Raw genomic sequence first — 20,221 nt, 5'->3', positions numbered from 1 at the left:
CTAATCTTCCAGTGCTCTGCATTAGGGCTGCTCAAACTTGCGGCAATTGTGGCCAAAACCATCACTTTTGGGATGCCGTAAGCAAGCCACAAGCTGCTCTGCTTTCCCACATTGGCTCCGAGGCACAACTATCTGGAAATGCTCACAGCCATCAGGACATGTCTGAAATTGTCCATACAATCATCGCCCAGTATATCTATGTAGCAGGTCATCAATGCACAGCCCAGCTCTGGGGTGATTTTCAAACATTAATCTGACTGCCTGGTATTAAAACAAACACATGAAGCACCTCTTCAAAGGAAAAACAATCCCCCCTACCAATTTCTGTACAACACCACTTTCACTCAGCTCTTCTTATCAGCAAAGAGAGCACGAAGCTGCCTTTCCCTTCACAGCTCATTTTTAAAGCATTTCTCCTGCTGTATTGACTGCAGGGACAATATTATTTGAAGGACCTGACATGCTTTATTGGTTTTCAGCTCCAGTCTCCTCTCCCTGGGCAAGGGAACATTTCCCTCATGCAGCTCACTGCCATTGGCCTGACAATGCAGCTCTTTGTGTGCATCCCGGTTTTGGCACTGCGGCACTATAACTGGGGGGTATTTTCTGCCAGTGACTGAAGCCTCTCCATAGGAAAGTCCTTCCCAAGCCCCCCAGGGCAGCCAAGCAAAGGAAAAGGGGCTTCTCTGAAAGGAAGAAAGCCTGAGTGGATGAAAACAGAACTAGTGCCAACACAGGGAGCCAGACCTAGAAACCCTCTGCAGTGCAGAGTTGGCACAGAGATGTAAATTTCAAAGCATCTCAGTTCAGCAGGTAGGAAACTAATCACAACTCCATTTATAATATTTATGGTGCTCTTGGGCTAACCATCTTCTGCTTCTTTGTCTCAGCTCCTCCTCTTACCCTTTGCTTCTCAGATCAGCCAATGGTCAGAGCAGGGAAGTCCTCTTCCTAGGTCTAGAGACCATGTTTGCATCAGTCTTCTGAGGGATCTTCACCCCAGTAAAGAGTCAAGGTCAGATAAAAGGCTCATTACTGTATCTCTCATCTTATCTTAGCCCCACTCACTTTTAGAGATGTGGGTGTCCAACTCACCTGTAGAAAGGGCACAGCGATGCATGCACTGCATTTGGCTGCTTTGAGCCTTTCCAACACACATAGTTTCCAGCCAGCTCTTTCACAGTCTCCAGGGTCCTGCGTTCACAAGGGTGGGATTCAACTTTGCAGCCTGTGGCAAAGAACAAATGCAAACTAGGATCAATTGCCTGAAGAGACAAGGTCTGTATGGAAGTGGAGCACTATTTTGAAATGGGTTAGTCTTCCTCATCTACCTGCCAACAGCAGACCAGGCTGTGCTTCAAAGAGCCACGAGACCCCAGAAGAGAAATTTTCTGTCAACAAGCTCACCAGCCTACCCCACTTTCTGGAGTGCTCACTATTCAGCCTCCTTTGCTTTACTGTAAAACTTGCACTTCCGAATTCAGGGTTCAATGACAACTTTTCAGCCCCTGTGATGCTTCATCATTCATGTATTTGATTTTCTTCTACCTCTGGACCACTCTAGTTCTATCTTTTCTATTTCTTGCAAGCCCCTGGTGGCCTCCCCTTAACACACAGCCAAGTCCATTAGAAGATTTAGAACAACTGTGCTTATCCCTCTATCCCCCATGACATGAGCAAGACCAATATTCCCACTTTTAGAGGTGAACAGAGACACAGAAAGATTTAGGATCCTGCAGCTTGCAAGTATTTGGAGAGGTAGCTGGCAAGCATGCCATCCAGTTTGGGCACCAGAAGCAGGTTACCTCGAAGTGCAACACCTGCTAATTCCCCTATAGGCTTTCTGACACTGCCTCATCTTTCTCACGCAGTGACATGGTCCAAGCTCAAAGCATGGGCATGAAGGAGGAGCCAGGACAGGGGTTACCTGGAGTGGTGGCGCTGCAGACAGAGCCGGTGAGGGTACTGTACAGGCCGTTGGCAGCATCGTCAGCATCTCCAGCAAAGAGCACGTGCTGCTCGGTGGGCTCACTAGCCAGCACATACAGCTCCTCCCACCTGCCGAGCAAGGTGGGGTTCAAGCACTTGTGTAACAAGACCCTTAGTCATCCCCAAAGAATTGAGTATCAAAACAAACCCTGTGCAGCAAATAGCTGATGCAGAACCATGACACCCTTCCAACAGTTTTCAAGATCCTGGTGTGTTTAGTCTCAGGCAGTAGTGTAGCTCTACTCAGTGGAAGAGCTTCCTTCTCCAACTCTGGTCCTCCTTCTACACCAGCCACCAAATTAGTGTTTCCTCCATGCCTGTGTTACCCCACAAATTCCCCTTTTCTCTTTCCAAAACTCATATGTAGCACAAGACCATCCCTCACTTGCTAGGACTTGCCATTTGGCTAGCTGGACCTCCATTTCCAACTCTGTGGAAAGTTTCCTACCTTGGAAACTTGATTCCCACTGCAAAAACCGTGATGTGTCTCTCCTTCACCTGCACTGCAGGCATTGCGGTGCTGCCCTGGGACTTCCCATCCGAAATTATGATCAGGACTTCAGGGACACTTGAGTTTCTGCCACCAGGGAATCCCTTGTGGAGAATGTACTTCAGAGCCCGACCTGTCTCTGTGCTCCCACCTCTAGAACAAAGGGAGATAAAATCAAAAAAACAGAAATCAAAGCTCTTTTCCCGATACTGAATTTACCACCTGATTTCCAAATTTCCACTCTCTGGTAGTGGGGAACTTAGTATATTTCTGCCTGTTGCCACAGAACACACCCACAGAGATGTCTAATCCTGCCATTCTTGTCATCTTCCTACCCATAGGTCCCATCTATCCACCCTTACCTCCCTCCTCTCCAAGCCAGAGTAGTCTCCAGAAGACTTTTAACACACAGCAGAGAGTTCCTGCAACCGGAGGAGGAACCAGAGCTCTCGGATATTTGAGTTTTATTTCCAGCTTCGACAAATGTCTCAACTGCTTCTGTTTTTCCATCTGAAAATTGCAGTCACTTCTTTAAGAGTTGTGTGGAAAAGCTGTTTTACAACAACCTCTTGTATTCCAGTCAGAAACGCAGTACAAGCGGGCAAAATAAATGAAGACCAGTGTCTCAAAGTGATGCAGAAACATGCTATAAATTCTTGTCCTGTGTCATACCTTTCCCTCCATGGGACCTTCTGCCGTTCTTGGACCAAGAGCTAAGGCAGGGAGCTATACGTCCCAGCTTATAACCGAGAGTCTGCAGTCCAGCAGTGTGCAGACAGTCCTTGCCTTTTTCTCACTGGTTGATCTGCAGGTTAATCTGATTTTCTACAAAAAGTCATTTGTCCATCCTGTAGTAAAGCTCCTGAAAATACAAATGCTGAAAGCTTCTTAGTGTATCCCTGGAAACTTGGACCGAACACAAGGCATGCTTTTTTCAGGGCTTCACCAGTACCTTTTATGCTAGGAAAGTAAACATTAAGAAAAGCCACCTGATGCTCTAGTTGTCTAAACCCATGCTAAACTCAATTAAAAGCAATACCCTCATCCGTTAGGTTGCTTGCCAGCAGTGCTGGTATGATAGGGAAAGTGCACCAGCCACTGATGTTCACACAAGTTGTACCCCACACTTCTTGTTTTGGAGACAGGAGCCAGCTACCTCAATATTTTGACAGCCCTTGAATTCTGCCCTGGAGAATGAGATGTTTCTGAGGTAGAAAGTGATTAGTTCAATACTCAGCCATCCTCCCAGTAGCAAAGTACTAAACCCACACAAGGACTAGGATGCCAAAGGGGGCACACTCCAGTGGTGACATAAATCAGCAAGTAAAACGGGCTGCTGTTAAGCATTAGGGAATGGCAGACGTCAAGCCTTGCATCTCTGCAATAACTCCTAAGGAAAAGCAAACTTGAAGGCAATTTTAGTAGAAAATAAGCTACAGCTTGCCAGAGAACAGCTTCAGTCAAAGATGGTCTAGAAATCCTGAGACTCATTTCTTGTGAGATTATTAAAGAATGAGATTTGCTGACTGCTGGATGCCTCCTTAACCTAAGAGCCTGGCTGTCCTGCTGAGCCCATAGATACTGGAGCTGTCTGTGAGAGGTATGCTGCACATCAGCACAAAGCCCGGGGAGGGAAAAGAGAGGCCCCTCTGGCACCCAAGAGAAGAGCTGCTTACGGCAAGCCCATAAGATTATGGCCAGTGTCTGCACAGCGCTAGGGTCTCTTATGCCATAAGGTCTCTTATTATGCCATAATCATGGCATACTGGATGTGAACTGGGAAGGAGCCCCTCATTGCAGAGGGTGCTGAAAATAAAGCAGAAGGGAATAAAAAAGGGGAGTGCTATACTTATACAGAAGTCTAGGAGGTGAAGGACAAGGTGTGGTTGTTTTTATGGGCTACACATTTACTCTAGTTGTTATTTCTTGCTAGTAAGCTCTGTGGGGCAGGGACTGTCCTCTGCTTTCAAGACTTAACTTTAAATGACTGTTAGAGATGCCTAGTCAAGACTGGGCTCCATGTACCACGAAATGTCATCAAAATTTTATATAAAATGATCATCTCTGTCAGGCTGAAGCAGGAATGATTACATCGTGAGACAAACACTGAAATTTTATTTAAGTAAAAGCCATGCGTAACATAACGGAGAGCTTGGAGAGGAGGTAGGACATGGTCTCACCTGTCTTGCAGGATGAGGTTTGGTAGGCTGTGCAGCTGGATCCCAAGGTAGCTGGGTGAAATCAGTCCCAGCTGCCCCAACTTCCTACCTCCCTCCCACACTCAGAGACTTAGGCTGCCCAGGCACCCCAGACTCTGCTGCCGGCCACCTGACGCAACCAACTCAAGCTTCACATCAACCACCTATGTTCCCCACCCAGTCATCACCAGGCTAAGACCTTGCTACAACACAACACGCTGGGCAAAAGCCTTTCATCCCCTGTAAAAACTGAGGGCAACCTGCACTGCAAGTTCTTCAGCTATTGTCGCCAGCTTTGATCCCTGCCTACAACACATTATCTCTTTTTGTTGTTGGAGGGCTAAACATTTGCTTATCTCAAAGGGGTAAATCCTGCAGGGACATGAGTCTGCCTCCTCCTTTCTTGGTAGTTCTCCATCTGCACAATGTGAGAGGTCTGTAATGTGCCGTCTCTGACTGGACATTTGATACCAGAGAGAGCCCAGCTCACTGGGAACACACTCCAGACCTGTTGATAATTAAGCCACTAGATCAGAGGAGACATTTCCATCTGTCTTCTAATTCTGTCCAAGAAGCTGTGCTATAAATCACTTCCTATGACTGCCTTTTAGGGCTGCTTTTATTGCCATCCAGAGCAACCAAGGGGAAACAAACCACAAGTGATACTCCTTTCTTGGAGGCATCATGTTCTCCTTGACACAAACACACTCCATTTGCTTTCTGAACATCCCTCCTGTGCTTTAGCACCTGATTTGCTTGTTCTAGAAAAGCATTTGATAGTACCCAAGTTCAGTCTTTTCTGTGTACTCTGATTTTCACAGAAACTTCTTAATTCAGTACCTGCCAGGCCCTTTCACTTTGAACGTCTTTCTTTAGGTACTTCCTCCTCTGCACTCCACCATTTCAAAGCATACTCAATGACCGTGTGTTCATAGCATGTCCAAATCTGCCTTTTCCTGACCAGATGTCAGTAGCTGTAAGATGCTTCAGTGAAAAGTGCTGTGCATGAGGGAAAACATTGTGCATAGTCAGGTTGATGACTAAATCTTGATGAACTCAGTAAGCTGTGCCCATGTGAGCCCTGAGGATTTGAAAAAGTTATAGAGAGTCTCTGCACCAAAGCTCATTAAATTTGGTTTCTTATTGATTTGCATTTGGAGGTTCGCTGTTTTTTGACACAGACGAAGTGTGTTTAAGGCATTACTCCAATAAGGACTTTCTGAAGCCAAAGGAGATGTGGACTTTACCTGCTGCCTTTCCTCAAAAACAGCACTATGAAGGTCTCTCTCCTGTAACCAGCCATGGACTTGTATGAAAGAAATTGGTAAGAAATTTAGCTTTGGAGATCACCACCAAATTTGGTTGAAATTGGCCAATGAACTCAAAAGCTATTTGGACGAGATTCACAGAGAGAGACTGGCAGTCTCTGAATAAATCACAAAAGCTTCACTTGAGTCTGGTGCTGCCTCCTTCCAAGTGCTCTCAGCTCCACGTCCGGAGCACAGGGCTGAAGTCGGAAAACACCTCGCTGGCCAAAGGCTCATCAGAAGCACATCAAGGAGTCTCTGAACGGAAACGTCAAACACCCCGTTTTTTCGGAAGCCAACTGGAATCTATCTGTAACTATTTTATCTATTTTGAAATGTCAGCTTTCTATTTAAACTAGATGAAACAGCCGAGCACAAGGTCATTATTTCTGTTCGATCTGTCAGCATCCATGTGTTGTCATCAAGGAATTTCAGTGCCAGACACCAAACACTGCTTCGCTTTCTCTGCTCTCACAGACTTTTATGCAACAGCCAAAGAGGAGGAGTATATCATGTTTTCTGGTGAGTTTTTCCCGTAACATTACACGAGAGGTTTTCATGATCTGATAAACTTGTAAAAAGCAATACAACAAAACCCAGACAATTGATCTTGCTTGAAAAAGTCAAAAGCGATCACATTTGCTTGCAATATGTACATCATGTGGAGAGCAGTAGACATCCATGAGAAATGTCGAGCTGAACTTTAGCCCTAATGCAGATCAACTAAAGAAAGAGTAGACACCCGCAGGCCATACCAGTACCTCACCTATAATCAAAACAAGTGTTATTTTGGGGTGGTTGTCAGGTCCTTTGTAGATACAAATGTATTTCTCAGAGATGAAAAGTTTGGATTTTGAGACACTCTAAGAAGAATGTTTCTTTGGACCTCTGGCTCCATTTCCTGAGGTCATGGGAAGACATGCAAGTCTTAACATTCAGGAAGAAAAAAGGTTTCTGTCTGAAAACCTGATCTTCTTGAATTCAGCAGACACACATGCGCAGATATCTAGGGATCAGCAATTCTTCACTACCTCATAGGACAAAGGAAATTGTAACCACTAAAAAAAAAAATGAAGTTGCACACTGTCCTGCCTCTGCTCACACTTGCTTTTCCCTGGATGGATGTAACCCACTGCCTGGCACAAACGGTCAGAAAAACCTGCCAGGAGGGTCATGGGAAACTCTCCCCTATTTACCACGTTATAGTGGACACTGAAAACTTTCTTCCCTCTCAACTTTCACTGACAAAGACAGACCAGGTTGCATGTCTTTAGCAGACTGTGGATTATGGACTACAGGCAGTCTTCATCCATCCCCCTCCCTGGGGGCATCACATTGGTGTATGCATAGCAGAGGCGGAGATGTCTGGACCTCAAAAAACTCTCAGTCCAGAGATCATTCATAGCCCAGAAAAAGAGAAGAGCTGTAAAATAAGCTGACCTGAACACAATCCTCTTGATTCTCTCTTTCACTTCTTGTTTGGTTAGATACGAATCCAGTGGGAATTCAAGGTGGGGAGTTGAGCTAAACTGTATCATTCCCACGCGGACCTAAAAGAAAAGGTTAAAGATTATGAAAGGTGCCTGTGAGAGTTTTACACTTTTGATCAATTTACAGATTTGGGAGCACTATATTGTATTGAGACAAACACTGTTTTGCATGTTGAGTTACTGGCAATCTAAATGAACTTCAAAAAAGAGAAAAAGAGCATAAACCACAGCATTACCTATACAGACTATAAACAAGGCAAAAAAGTTCATCTGCAAACAACGGGAGCCTCTGCTGCAGTTACAGGCAGCTCAAGATCTATATTTATCCATTCAGAGCAGCTAGTAGCCTCAAGGACGGTAAGTTTATAAATAACACCTTTTATACCAAGCCATTTATACACTGGGCAGACAATCTTTCCATTACTAAAAGCAGCTCCCTCTGGCACTGAGCACAGTAGGCAACACAAACCAATTATTTTTCCACTACCTCCTCTAAAATCATTTTCTATAGTTGAAAATGCCTGAAAATGCAGACAGACTAAATTGTCTGTATTGGGCAACACATCCAGAATATTTCACTGAAGCCTTACAAGAAGTTTTATGGAATGTGACAACTTCGAAGGCGAAAAGGCTACTGATTTTCAGCCCAGTCTATGTAAGGATTAAGAGAAACACTAGGGGAAGGATGGTATTTAAAAAAAACAACCCACCAAATCTGCAAATATTAAGTGTTCAAATTCTTTTGCCTAAGCCTACATTGCAGTTGGTTCCTAGATGCAGATCTCCACTTTCAGTCAATTTACTATGAGCCACAAAAAGGGAATGCCCATTTAACCTGAGCCACCTAGCATCTCTCAAAGCCTCGAACATGCACTGTGACTCCTTACCATCATTGCCCAGGCTGCAGAAACCTTCCTCTGCTGTGTGGCTGTAAGCTGAGATCTGAAGGGTGAAAGATTTCTTAGATGAGAAAATGATGGAGGGGAATGGTGATTTCACCTTTCAAAGGACCCTACAACAGGGGCAGAGCAGCAGCTTTCGATTTTAGGACCTGGAGCAGTGGTGGTAGTTGGTCTGGAGGAGGTTTTTAGGTACGAGTCTAAGCATCCCTGTCATGGGAACCAGGAGCAAACACAAGACCTGCTCCTGCTCCTCTGTTCCCAGACCTCTCTGGAGAAACAGGCATGAACCAGGGGTCCTCAAAGCCGCAGCAGGCCCAGACGCACTCTCTGTCCTTCCTCAGGTTCTTCTTCCTGCTACACAGAGACCTCGTGTCCCTGCCACATCCTTCCCAAAAACCTGACATCTATTTGGAAAGGCTCCAGCAGGGAATGAAGTACAGCAACCATCCCAGCCTGCTCCAAGGCCCCTGGCTAGGGATAGTGTGATGTGGGACCGGATGCACAGCTGGAATTGCAGCTGGGTCTGGCTTGAAATCCCCTCAGACAAACCCTGTGATGTGTCATTCAGGCCCAGAGGTGCCTTGAGGTTGGCTCCAGGGAGCAGGTAAGACCTGAGGGAGCCCGGACTGTAGCAGTGCAGCTCCCATCGCTCCTTTCAGACACACAGCACCCAAAATTAGACTTTGCTTTGAGTCAAGGTCAGGAATAGGAATGGACAAGAAAGAATTTGGTATAGCCATGCCTGTCTGTTTATTTTAGTGTGTTTTATACTGAGTATCTGTAAATACCAGCTGCTTGGACTCTGGCTGGCAGTCCCAGCTGGCCAGTCCTCTGCTTTTCTCTGGTGAGCATCAGCACTAAAGTGCACTGCACCACTAGCAGGTGGGGAGTGCAATGACACCTTGGAGACCTATGGCAGCATACAGATCCCCAATTGCCTCGGTATGTAGCTGGTGCCTTGCAATGAACTCCTTCCCTTCAGCCCTTTTGGCTTATTTTGGAATAGAGACCTTCTAGGAGAAGCAGGGCAAGCAGACTGTATCATTTACATCTGTACATAAAGGCAATTAACTTCCCAGAGACTAATTCTGCAACTTTCCAGGGAAAAACAACAAAAAGATCCAACCATTTTAAACTACGAGCATCCAAACCAAAATAAAAATCAGTAAAAAAACTCAAATCATAATCTTTAACCTGAAAGATTACAGAATAGAATATTCTAATCTATATACGTCCTGTTCTATTCTACGTATATTCTATTACATCTTTTCTCAAGACCAAATGGAACTGCTTAAAATCTGCGAAGAATCAAGAAGTGTCCTCCAACTCCACTGCTTCACAAAATTCCATTGCATCTTTCTGAATAAATACTCTGGCCCATTGGTAGCTGCTAGGTTGAATTTTGCAATTTCACTCAGCACGTTATCACTGGCCTTTCCATACATTGCCAACCTGCTTGAAACTACAACGAGACATTCCTGACACTCACCCTGTCTGGATGGATGTCCAAGGCATCACAGAGCTTGCCTGCGAAGAGCTTAGACCTTTCAAAGGTTCCTTTGCCAATGCTGTAGGAGCCGTCCAAGAGGAAAAGGACATCTAATGAGGCCGAGCACTGCATCACTAGGAGAAAAAGATATACACTGTGAAACTGCACTTTATTAGTCTCACTCTCTGGAAGCAGACAGCCAACAGCAGAAAGCCCAGACAAATGGACTTGCCAAGGATGGACTGGGGCAGCCCGATGATCACAAGCCAAAGCCTGCATACACTCCTGCTCTGGCCTGCAGCATCGCCAGTTCAGCCCTCACAGTCTGCAAGACTTTCACCTTAGATTTCAGGTCCTCAGCCTGGCTTTAGCAGTTCAGTGGAAGCATGACACTGACAACTCCAATGAGCCGATGCAGCAATATCATTAACCGCAGAGAGAGCCACTCTCCCAGCAAGGACGCTGAGGGGTGAGCAGCGAGGAGAGGTGGCTGTGCCTGGTGGGACCGGCAGCCTCTCTCAGCGCAAGGCACGGACGCGAATCCAGAAGGCATTTGCAAAGCGTACGGAGTCCCACAGAGCCAGATGTGTTTCATCTGCAGCACGTTTTTCAAAACACGCTCTTATTTTTCTCAACACAAACTCTCTGAACAGCTCTGAGGCACTGACAGAAACACTTTTCACAAAAATCTGCCTTTTATCACGTCTTCAGACATGTGTCCTTGTATCACCCCTGCCTGCATGAACACGACTGCTCCCAAGTACAAGTTCCTGAGGTGCTTATGCTGCAGTGGAAGCCCATAATTTCACTGACAAAAATAAAAAAAAAAATAGGCAGTCTGCAGACTCTGAAGAGACACCTTCAAAGCATTTACATGGAAGTTTTAAAGTCACCTCTGCAGCATTTAGCAGAACCAACTTCAAGGGAAACGGAATCCAGAAGCTCAATACAGGGAGCAAGCACACCAACCTTTTAAGATCCCTTTTGGCCCATGCCCTTTCTCTATCCCCATTATTGTCATCATCTTTTTATTACCACTACTTTTTTCCAAATCATTCCTGCTAGCAAAAACCTGGATTTATAATTAGGGTTTTCTAATACCAGATTGCGAGGCATTGAAAGTTGTAAAGCATTCCCTTCTGGGTCACCGGTTCTTCTAATAGGGCAACCAGCCTTGCCCTGGAGCACTGCGTTGGGGATGAGCTGGAGCATGGCCTCCTTGCTAGCACCGTCCTGGCTTGTCAGCCTTGCCCTCACAACCAATCTGAATGTGGACATGCAACAACCTGGGTGCTCGCCTGCAGTCACTGACCACGGCTGCCTGCCCAAGCATGCACAGAGAAAACTGCTGTGCCCCCACCCCAGCAGGGGCTCAGCATGGAGAAATGGTCTTCAGGTTGCTCTGGAGTTCAGTGGTACGAGGAGTGGGGATCTCCGTATTGCAGCTGCACTGGTGCATAGCCACGGAAGAGACTCGTAAGCGGGATGTCTGCAGCCCACTAAAGGGCTCTTGGTGACATGCATCAGTGAGAAATGTCCAAATACAGCACATCAGGATGGAAAGTCTGAGCTGAACACATGGTGCTATGGGATGGGGTTGGAGGGCGTGCCTGGCATAGCAAAAAATGTGATTTATCACTTGACAGACAGACAAGAGAAAATAAAGGCTAGCAGAAAAATGCATGATACAGTTTATAAGTAACCAATTGCATGCACGTCAAGGGAGCTGTAGATGAACATGGTCTGCTGGCCAGTCAGAGCCCAGTCGTCCCTACTCACAGCATTGTGGCTGGTGCTGGCTTTACAGCCCGAACAAATCAGCTACATGAGAGGTCTGATCGCGAATCAAGTCTGTAATTAAACACGGCTCCTTAAATCAAGATTGCTTGAAACAGGCTCTGAAGGAACTGACTGAAACACCAGCTGGTTGGCAAATAGCCAATTTGGGAAAAACAGAGTAGGCTGGCATCCCAGAAGAGCTAATACCAATGAGGGTAAAAGCTGGGCTAGGGCAGAAACAGCCACAATGCTGTGCTTGCCAGAGCATTGCTGGGGACTTTATGGACCGAATGGGGTCCAATAAAAAAAAAAACAAACAACCCCCCAAAACCCCAAGGAAAACAAAGAAAGAAGGAATTCAGAAAATAGAAAAGACTTGCTTTAAATAACAAACTTACACTGGCCAGCAGCTGAGATCTTGCCGATCATCTCCTGGTCAGCATGAATTTCTTGTATACCCAACACCAGTAAAACTGTGGGATCAAACAGATAATCACCCATCAACACTAGAAACTGCCTTTAAAAAAAAAAAAAAAAAAAAGACACGCAGGCTTTAACCTATAGCAGCAAAAATGCTGTTTTGTTGTATAGATTTCACACTCGCAAAAATTAATTTGGTGACACAGCACAGCAGTGTATCTGTGGGAGGAAATTCCTTCTAGCCGGGATGCAGAGAGCATGAAAAATGCCAAGGACCTGACTCCAGCACGACAGTCCCTCTGCTCACCACATGCAGGGATGCAGCATGAGAACAAGAGCTAGGCCAGGCTTAGGCTCCAAAGATTACAATCATAAGCACTGGAGACACCAAATAATTGCACTGGAGAAATGAACTTTTAATATCATAATAGTAACATCAGATTTTCCCATATCAAAGAGACTCTTCACATACAAATCAGTCACATGTGTTTGAATTCTCAGAAAAGCTGTTTCTCCAGGTATTATTTTCTCCCCTTCTGTGTGAAACTGTTTCAGAGGTTTATCCGTAAACCTCCTGGAGAGGCACTGATTCAGCTCTTGTTCCTGGGAACGAAGAACTCCAGTCAGAGACAAGAAGCATCCAAGACAGAAACCACTGGTGCAAAACGACAACTTTATACATACCTTGGGGAAGCAGGAAAACACAGATGGACTCAAACAACAAGAGGCTCATGGTGACAAATCTGAAAGAAAAAAAAAAGAGAGGAATATTAATCCAATTCCTAAAGCTGGTTTCTTTACCAGTCATTTCCTTGCTGGTTGTCTCGTGTGATGAGTTCAGAAACGTTTGGTCTGAGGGGCAAAAGCAAATCCTACCCTGGGGAGAAGGGTGGGAAACAGATAGAAGGAAAAAAATGAAAATGAGGGAATGACAGAAAAGAAAGTCTCCCTATATACTCATTTCCTTTCCTATCAAAACTGGAGAAAGCAGGCTTCGCGGGGAGGTAGGGACTGCCCAGCCTCCCCTCCTCCGCTTCCCTCCATGGCCACCCAGACCTCTACTCTCCTCCCTCCTTTCCTCCCTCCACCTCCTCCCTTCTCACTGCACCCCCCCTCTCAAAGCCAAGTCCCACCAGGGCCCCGGCTGCCCTTGGGGAGCCGGTGGAGAGCCAAACATGGCTCCTCCGGGGGTTCACCAAGCTCAGGGCAGAGCCACATCCCCCCAACTCCACCATCGCTTGGGGCTCCAGCTGAGACAACCCGGCTGTGGAGCACAGCACAGGACCTGTCCCGTGGGGCCTGCCATGGCCAGCGCTGCTGCCCATCCTCATCGTGGGTCCTCAACAACACTCAACCACAGGCTCTTTCATGCCTTACATTTTCTGAGGACTGGCTTTCTGGAGAGATGTTTTTATGTGTAAGTGTCCAGCAAAGTCAATTTTCTGCTCATTTTTCCTTTGAAATCAGCAAGGCTGCCATCACATTGTAGGTGGACTTCAGTGACACTTTCAAGCATGCCCAGATTTGGACCAAGCATGTCTGGCAGAGGCCTTGGCTTTCTATTTAAAACATGTATATTTATTTTTCCTCTGGATTAAAAGCGCTGGGTGCACTCACTAGAGCAAATTTGACCAGATTCACGCTGGGTCTCTGCCTCTCTCATTGCAAAAGCAGATTTTCTTCATGTAGTTAAAGACAAATAAGTGCATTTCTTGATAACCAGCTCTATTAACCAATTGTTTTTCCAAGAAAATAGAGAATGCTTTTTCTCAGGAAAGACTTGTCTCTGCAGCAAATGGTATATTTAATAAGCAGCCAGGACAAACTGATGCTTGTTAGTGAAATCGCCAAAATAGGCCCATTCCCATCACTCCAGGTGCCCATTCTTTGAAAGCGTAATCTGGCAAACCTCATGCGTCAGGGCAGTGGGGGTCAGGAAACAGCTTCCTGGGGTGTCCCATGGGGCCCCCACGCTGCCTGTCCCAGTCCAACCGCCCACTGCTATCGCCCTCAGACACAGCTCTGTATACTAGCTCCTACACAAAGGAACACATTTAGTCAGAAGAAGGAGCCGAGAGGTTCCTCTCTCTGTCTTATTGTTTGACCTTGGATTTAACGGTCAGTGCTGGTGTCTCACTTCCTCAGTTTCCCCAATTTTTTAAATTGTGTGTCAGCACCCCTGTGTTTCCATAGGTGGGAAGACTTTCCTATGGGTGCTCCCAGGAGTCCATGGGCATGTAGCACTTTAAACCCCAGGACACAAGCCAAGCTTTAAGGAACAGAAACTTCTCCTCTGGGCAGGCTTTTCTCTTCAGAAGAGTGGGCGAGACACCTGAAGCAACGGGCATCCCTCTGTCTTGTACCAGATCATCAGTCTCCGACCCTTCCCTCTGCCAGGGGAAGCTCTAGCACCCATCCCAGACACACTTGGTCAGAGCTAGGACCTGTTAAGCCCATGCAGCTACCTTGCACCTCACACCCCTCGCATCAGACAAGGCAAGATACGTGCAGCAGGCCATGCTCCGTTACTTGCTGTGGCAGTATGCTCCCCCCCTCCCCTGCATAAGCAATAACGACCAGTGTGGGGCCTGACGGCTGCATCCAGCTTATGCTGGACTTTGGAGACGGATGGCAACACAGCAGCCAAGGGCTGTCTGGCATAGCAACCCAGAAGTCTTGCTGGTATGCAAATATCACTATTAGTCAATCATCTTATTCCATAAATAGTGGACAGCCCAGGGCCCGTTGAGGTCTCCTGCACGGCAGCGGGCTGCATGCCAGGATCTCCTCTTGAGTAGGGACACCACTCAAGGCTGCTTCTCGAGGTTGAGATTTCTTGCCACAACAGATTCTCGGTAAGTGACTAATAGCATGCTAAACTTTGAAATATTAGCTAAGTGATAGAAAGGATTGATTGCGCATACATAATCCTTTAGACATAAATCACTGACCAAGTCTGGGACTAGGATTGGATCCAGCTGCACCCAAACTCCTCTCTGAGAGGGAGTTTAGAAAGCAAGAGGGTCCTTTCTGAACCTCATGACTCAACGGGAGGGTCTCCCTGACAGTTTTGTCTGACCCTGTCCTCTATGCAGTAAATAATCAAGTTTACCTTGCCATTGAATCTTGTTAAACCACTGTCACATTTACCGTTGAACTTTGTAAACTCACTGTTTTATATCAATAAAGTATATTGTTGCTTCTCTCTTACGAGTGAAGTGCACTCTCACTCCATCCATGACACCTGCACAGGTCCAGAACGAAGAGGGGATTAAAGAAGTGTCATCAGGGATTATAGACACAATAACGCTCTGTGTGTTGCAGTACTTTACCCAGTTCCAGGTGCTTTACAAGCATCACCCTTCAACGCATCCTCCCAACACCCCCAACCAGACTGTCACTGCCAAATTAACAGATCCCAAACTTGCTTAAGTAAAGAGAGGTAAACACAAAGCATGACTTCATCAAGGAAGCCCTCGTGTCCCTTGGTAGCTTCAAGCCCTGGCACATGCCACGGAGGTAAGGTCATCCTTTTGCCATGCCCTGAGGACATTCTTTCTAGGAGCTAATTCCAGAGCACACAACACCCAAAGGAGGACAAGCCTCTGCTTGTAACCAGATGTGACATGTGTGGGGGGATTTCAGGTTGTTTTCATATAAAACATTGACAGGTCAAGATGCTTCTACAACTTGGTCTTATCTTGGGCTTAAATCAACTAATTTGCAGGATGAATTCTTTGCCTTTCAACCCAGCTAGACTCTCAGCAGCAGGAACTGAAAGAAAGCTTCATCGTCACCTGCTGCTCATCAGCATTAGCCCAGGATTAGCAGCAGCCAAGCAATTTTAGACAACAGCTTTGCTGGGGGATGGGGTGGTGAGTGAAGGATCTTTTCATTTTATCTTCCTGGCCATTAAGAAAGGGAATTTCAAAGACATCTGCATTAGTACTGGGTCAAACATAATTTTTTTTTTTTTAATCACACTCAGTCAAAACTCATATTTTTTGTACCCAGATTCTCACTTGGCCACATAAATATGATGACGACTTACGTAAAGCTAGGTAAGAGTCTAACCATGAGTACCTTATTTGGAGGGGTGAGACAGGAAAGGGGAGAGGTAGAGGGGGGAAAAGGTCTTCTTGACAAGCATCTTCCCAACGTGTCTTTCACCATCTGCAAAATCTGAGCTTGCTTAGTCTTACTAATAAGACAGAACCAAACTGTGAACTGAAAACACAGTGAACCTAACACCACCGGCCACCATGGTCACCTGGATGTGGAACCAGGTCTGACAGCACAGCTGTGCCTGCAACGGGCCAAGAGCCTGACTGAGAGGGGATCCAAAAAATACCGTGGGCTGATGTATCTGTAAGAAAGGGAAACGGGCTTGCAGTTGATGTCATGTACCTTGCTAAACTTTCCTGGCTCGAAACACCACCATGAAATGTTATCCTGTGTATATCCATATGAACACACCCCATTTCTACAGACTGTAACCAGAACAGTTAATATCATGTGCACTACTCTGGGGCAAATGTTACTTCTGTACTGGGACAAGAAGGAAGATACTTAAAAGTACTAGTCAGGTGCTTTAATTAATTACCACTTCTTTTCATCTCAGAGACCTGGCTTGCAACAGAAGGCATCTCCATCTCATGTTTCGAACTGTCCCCCTTTTACTTAATAGTAGGAGAGAAAGTAGGAAAGATTATGCCGCATATTCATTAAAGCATATTCTTAACAAGCCAAGCGACCCCCTGTCACTGAAGCTGTAACTCTGTGGTTCCCTTCAGCGCTGCTCTGCCTGCTGGAGAGGATGCGGCACTGGCTTGCTGAGAGGAGCCCACTGCTAGGGGCTCATCTGACATTTAAATGTAGGGAGGAAAGAGAGGACGCCGATTTTGCCGGCCCCTCTTTCAGTCTCCCTTGGTCTGTTTTCCATAAGTAAATTTTACCTTTTTCTTCTTGCCCAGGTTTGGAGGCAGTAGGCCACCTTTATTGGGAACTCCAGGTGTCCCCTCTGCCCAGCCACGGGCACTGCCCGGGCTGGGAGCAGCTACCAGTGGGAGGAGGAAGACGATGTGGAAACGTTTAACTTCTGCTTAAACATCACAAATTTCATCCTAAAACTTTTGACAGTATTTTTCTCCAAGTGATAAACAAGATTAAATTTCCACAAGATATTCTGCAAAAACAGCTTGTTTATTCAACCCCCCTGGTTCTGCAGCGAGGAACAGTTTTCACAGGCTCTTTTCCCCCATGCAATAGGGACTCCTGTACATAAAGACACCTTGATCTTGCAGCACTGCTCACATGGGGTGCTGTCAAAATCAACATACTGCAGATCAGGTCCTGTACAACCCACGAGTTACGGAATAAGAGACACTTTCCTGACCCAAGAGCTTGTGCTAAACTTAATTGTGTAGTTTGTTCTGACAGAAGTGCTCATGCTGCTGACTTTGCCTGTGGCTAGAACAGCAGGAGTGTTTCCATGAATGTCTCCTCTTTTTTATCCTTTGCTGGATGCCACATTCAAGACCACCCAAGTGAGCCAGAGCCTGCCTCAGCATTGCAAGTGCTCAGCAATTGTTCACAGCAGCAGGCAGCTAGTGCGGATGCTGGGAAGAAATACTTCGTGCAGTGGCTGAGAAAAGGGGTACAGTGACCTGCGGGAACTTGGTGTCTTAGGACAAACCAACAGCAGCATAAGAAAATAAATACACAAACAATTATATTGAGGTTATGAAAGAATGCAGATAACTTGGTCACATAGTCACATCTCTGCTTTATTCCTTAGATGTACCACCGTGCCACACAGATGCCTTTGTCCAAAAGCTTCCCAGAGGGACAGGAAGACCTTAGGTTTGTCACCTTGTCTCACAAGAGAAAAAAACCTCTGTTATTTCACTTGGCAGCATCACCGTCCTGAGGGCCTCCTCCACAGGCAGAACGAAGAGGCAATGTGCTCCTGGCAGCACTAGAAGGGGCACTCGCTGCCTGTGGCAGAAGCAAACCGTTGGCCAAAGAGCATCAAGCTGGTTGTTAACGAAGCCAGGCCTCAAACCACAGGCACCTGCTTGCTGACTTAGAAGGACAAACCTCATAGTACCACAAACAGGAATAAGGACTTAAAGATTGCTATGACAAACCTTCCTCTTGAGGAAACAAAATTCTGGTCTGTCCTTCCCCAACACCTGATACTGCAGAAGAGGAGGAAATCTACCTTTGCAAGCCAGCCAGTTGCAAAGATTACCTACAGCAGAGACTGGAGGGAGGGAGGAAAAACCCTTTTTTGACATCTGTGGTATTCAATTTAGCTCTCAAAACATGAGACAGTCTGTCCTCATCTCAGCATGTATGATCAGGAACATTTTGGCGTCATCACATACCCAGCCCCTTTTAAAAAACTAACCGAAATTCACACCTTATGCTCCCCCTGCCTCTCTGTGAGCCCCAGGGACAAGCCACAGCCTGGGAATTTTCTCCATGGCACCACTCCTGCAGACACACACAAGCTGTTACCTGCATGCATTTTCAAGACAGAGGTCTGCAGGCCCTTCCTAAAGGAGCTTTAGAAAGTGGGAATCTTCCACAGGTTTTTTCTGCAGAACTGGGGTAAGGTTAAAAGAGATTTTTTTTTAAGTCACTCCATCTATTTATTCCTCTTAGACTCTTCCTAGAAGACCCAGACATCTTCAGGAGCACACACTGAACATGATGTGGTTAACTACCCCAGCATGCAGTACCATGAGGCATGGGTCAGCACGCACACAGCCTCTCCAGCACAGCCCTCTCTGAAGAAAGTGGTTGTATGTGGGACTTGTCTCCCAGTGATGCCTCCTCTTCACTACACAAAATAAACAAACAAAATGGAAGTCAACTTAGCAGAAGCTCCCGTGAAATCATTTGCACAATTTCCAGGTCCCATTTTAATGTCTGTTTGCATTTTCTCAGATAACTTGGAAGCAGGGTCCTGCCACCTCCCCGTTTCCTTTCCACTCCAGGCCACTGGGGAAGCATCTTCATTCCCTCTTTAACATACATGGAAACCAAGATACAGAGAGACAGTGACTTGCTCACAGGTGCATGAATTTGTAGCACAACCGGGAACCAGCCAGAGAGTCCTCTAGCCATTAGACCACATCAGGAAAAGCCACTGTTGCGTATACTCAAAGACAGGAGCTACTTTAATTTCTTTAATGAAGTACAAGTGGCTGGGCATATTACAGATATCATTCCAGGTCCTTCAGTTCTTGCTTGATCAAGACTTGATCAAGTCGTCTTTGTGTCTTCTGCAGAAAGGTTTTCACTAAGGACATGAGACACAACCTGTCTGAAAGCCTGCCCTGGCAAGTTCAGCACTTTCCCATGGCCGCACCCCAAAACTGCCAGAAACAAGTCAATTAAAGCCTTACAGCATGGGCTAGGTCCGATTTCCTGGGTGGTGGATTTTTTGTTGTTTTAATAACCAAATCCCCTTTATTGAGTGCAAGAGCAAAGCTCATGCTCTCAGGGGCACCGTGCAACTGGACCAAAGGCAAAACACACACAGCCTGGGGCTCAACCTGCCCCTGTTACCAGGTCTTCTCCTGACCTGGGACGGGACCTCGGCTGAGCTACGGGGCTTTTAGGTGCCTTCTACCACCACCTCCCTTGAGCCTGACTGGCACACGGGCTTTAAGATGCCTGCCGCAGAAGAGGCGTCCCGCCGCCCCCCCCCCGCTGCCCCCCAGCACCCCGCGGAAGGGCCACCGCCGCCGGGACCGACCCGGCGCTACCCCCCGCTGGCCGCCTGTCCGGGTGCTCGGGCGGCGGCCGGGCTGAGAGCCCCCGACCCGCCTCGGCGCTGCCGCCCGGGGAAGACTCACCCAGGCGCAATCACCTACTCGTCCCGCTCGGCAGCCGCCGCCCCCGGCTCGCCCGCCCATGTACTTACCCGGGCTCCGCGCACGCCGCCGCGGCTGCCAGGCGGGGAGGAGGCGGCGGCGGCCGCCGCCCGCCCGCCCGAGCAGGGGCAGCCGGAGGAGGAGCCGGGCGAGGGCTGCCCTCCCCGCGCTCGCCCCACTCCTCTCTGCCGCAGGGCCAGGATGGACCCGCAGCCCCCGCCGCACACCCAGCTCCGGCGAGCGAGCTTACTCGCAGCACCTCCGCTTGCCC

At 47.1% G+C, this 20,221-nt stretch overlaps 1 protein-coding gene across 1 annotated transcript in view; it reads right to left on the bottom strand.

The window, feature by feature from the left end:
- Positions 1–19,971, bottom strand: part of VWA2 (von Willebrand factor A domain containing 2) — a 28,404-nt gene extending 8,433 nt beyond the window's left edge. The window contains exons 1-8 of the mRNA XM_076338124.1: positions 19,933–19,971; positions 12,749–12,807; positions 12,043–12,117; positions 9,866–9,999; positions 7,425–7,534; positions 2,438–2,632; positions 1,928–2,058; positions 1,096–1,228 (exon numbers count right to left, since the gene is read on the bottom strand). Of these exons, the coding sequence (XP_076194239.1) occupies positions 1,096–1,228; positions 1,928–2,058; positions 2,438–2,632; positions 7,425–7,534; positions 9,866–9,999; positions 12,043–12,117; positions 12,749–12,797 (827 nt within the window). The 5' untranslated portion in view covers positions 12,798–12,807; positions 19,933–19,971. The remainder of the gene's footprint in view (positions 1–1,095; positions 1,229–1,927; positions 2,059–2,437; positions 2,633–7,424; positions 7,535–9,865; positions 10,000–12,042; positions 12,118–12,748; positions 12,808–19,932) is intronic.
- Between the last annotated feature and the right edge of the window lie 250 nt (positions 19,972–20,221).

This window comes from Aptenodytes patagonicus, chromosome 5, assembly GCF_965638725.1.
Source record: "Aptenodytes patagonicus chromosome 5, bAptPat1.pri.cur, whole genome shotgun sequence".
Classification (NCBI taxonomy): domain Eukaryota; kingdom Metazoa; phylum Chordata; class Aves; order Sphenisciformes; family Spheniscidae; genus Aptenodytes; species Aptenodytes patagonicus.
Note: the sequence above shows the minus strand (reverse complement) of the source record. Positions and strands in the feature narration are given on the sequence as shown.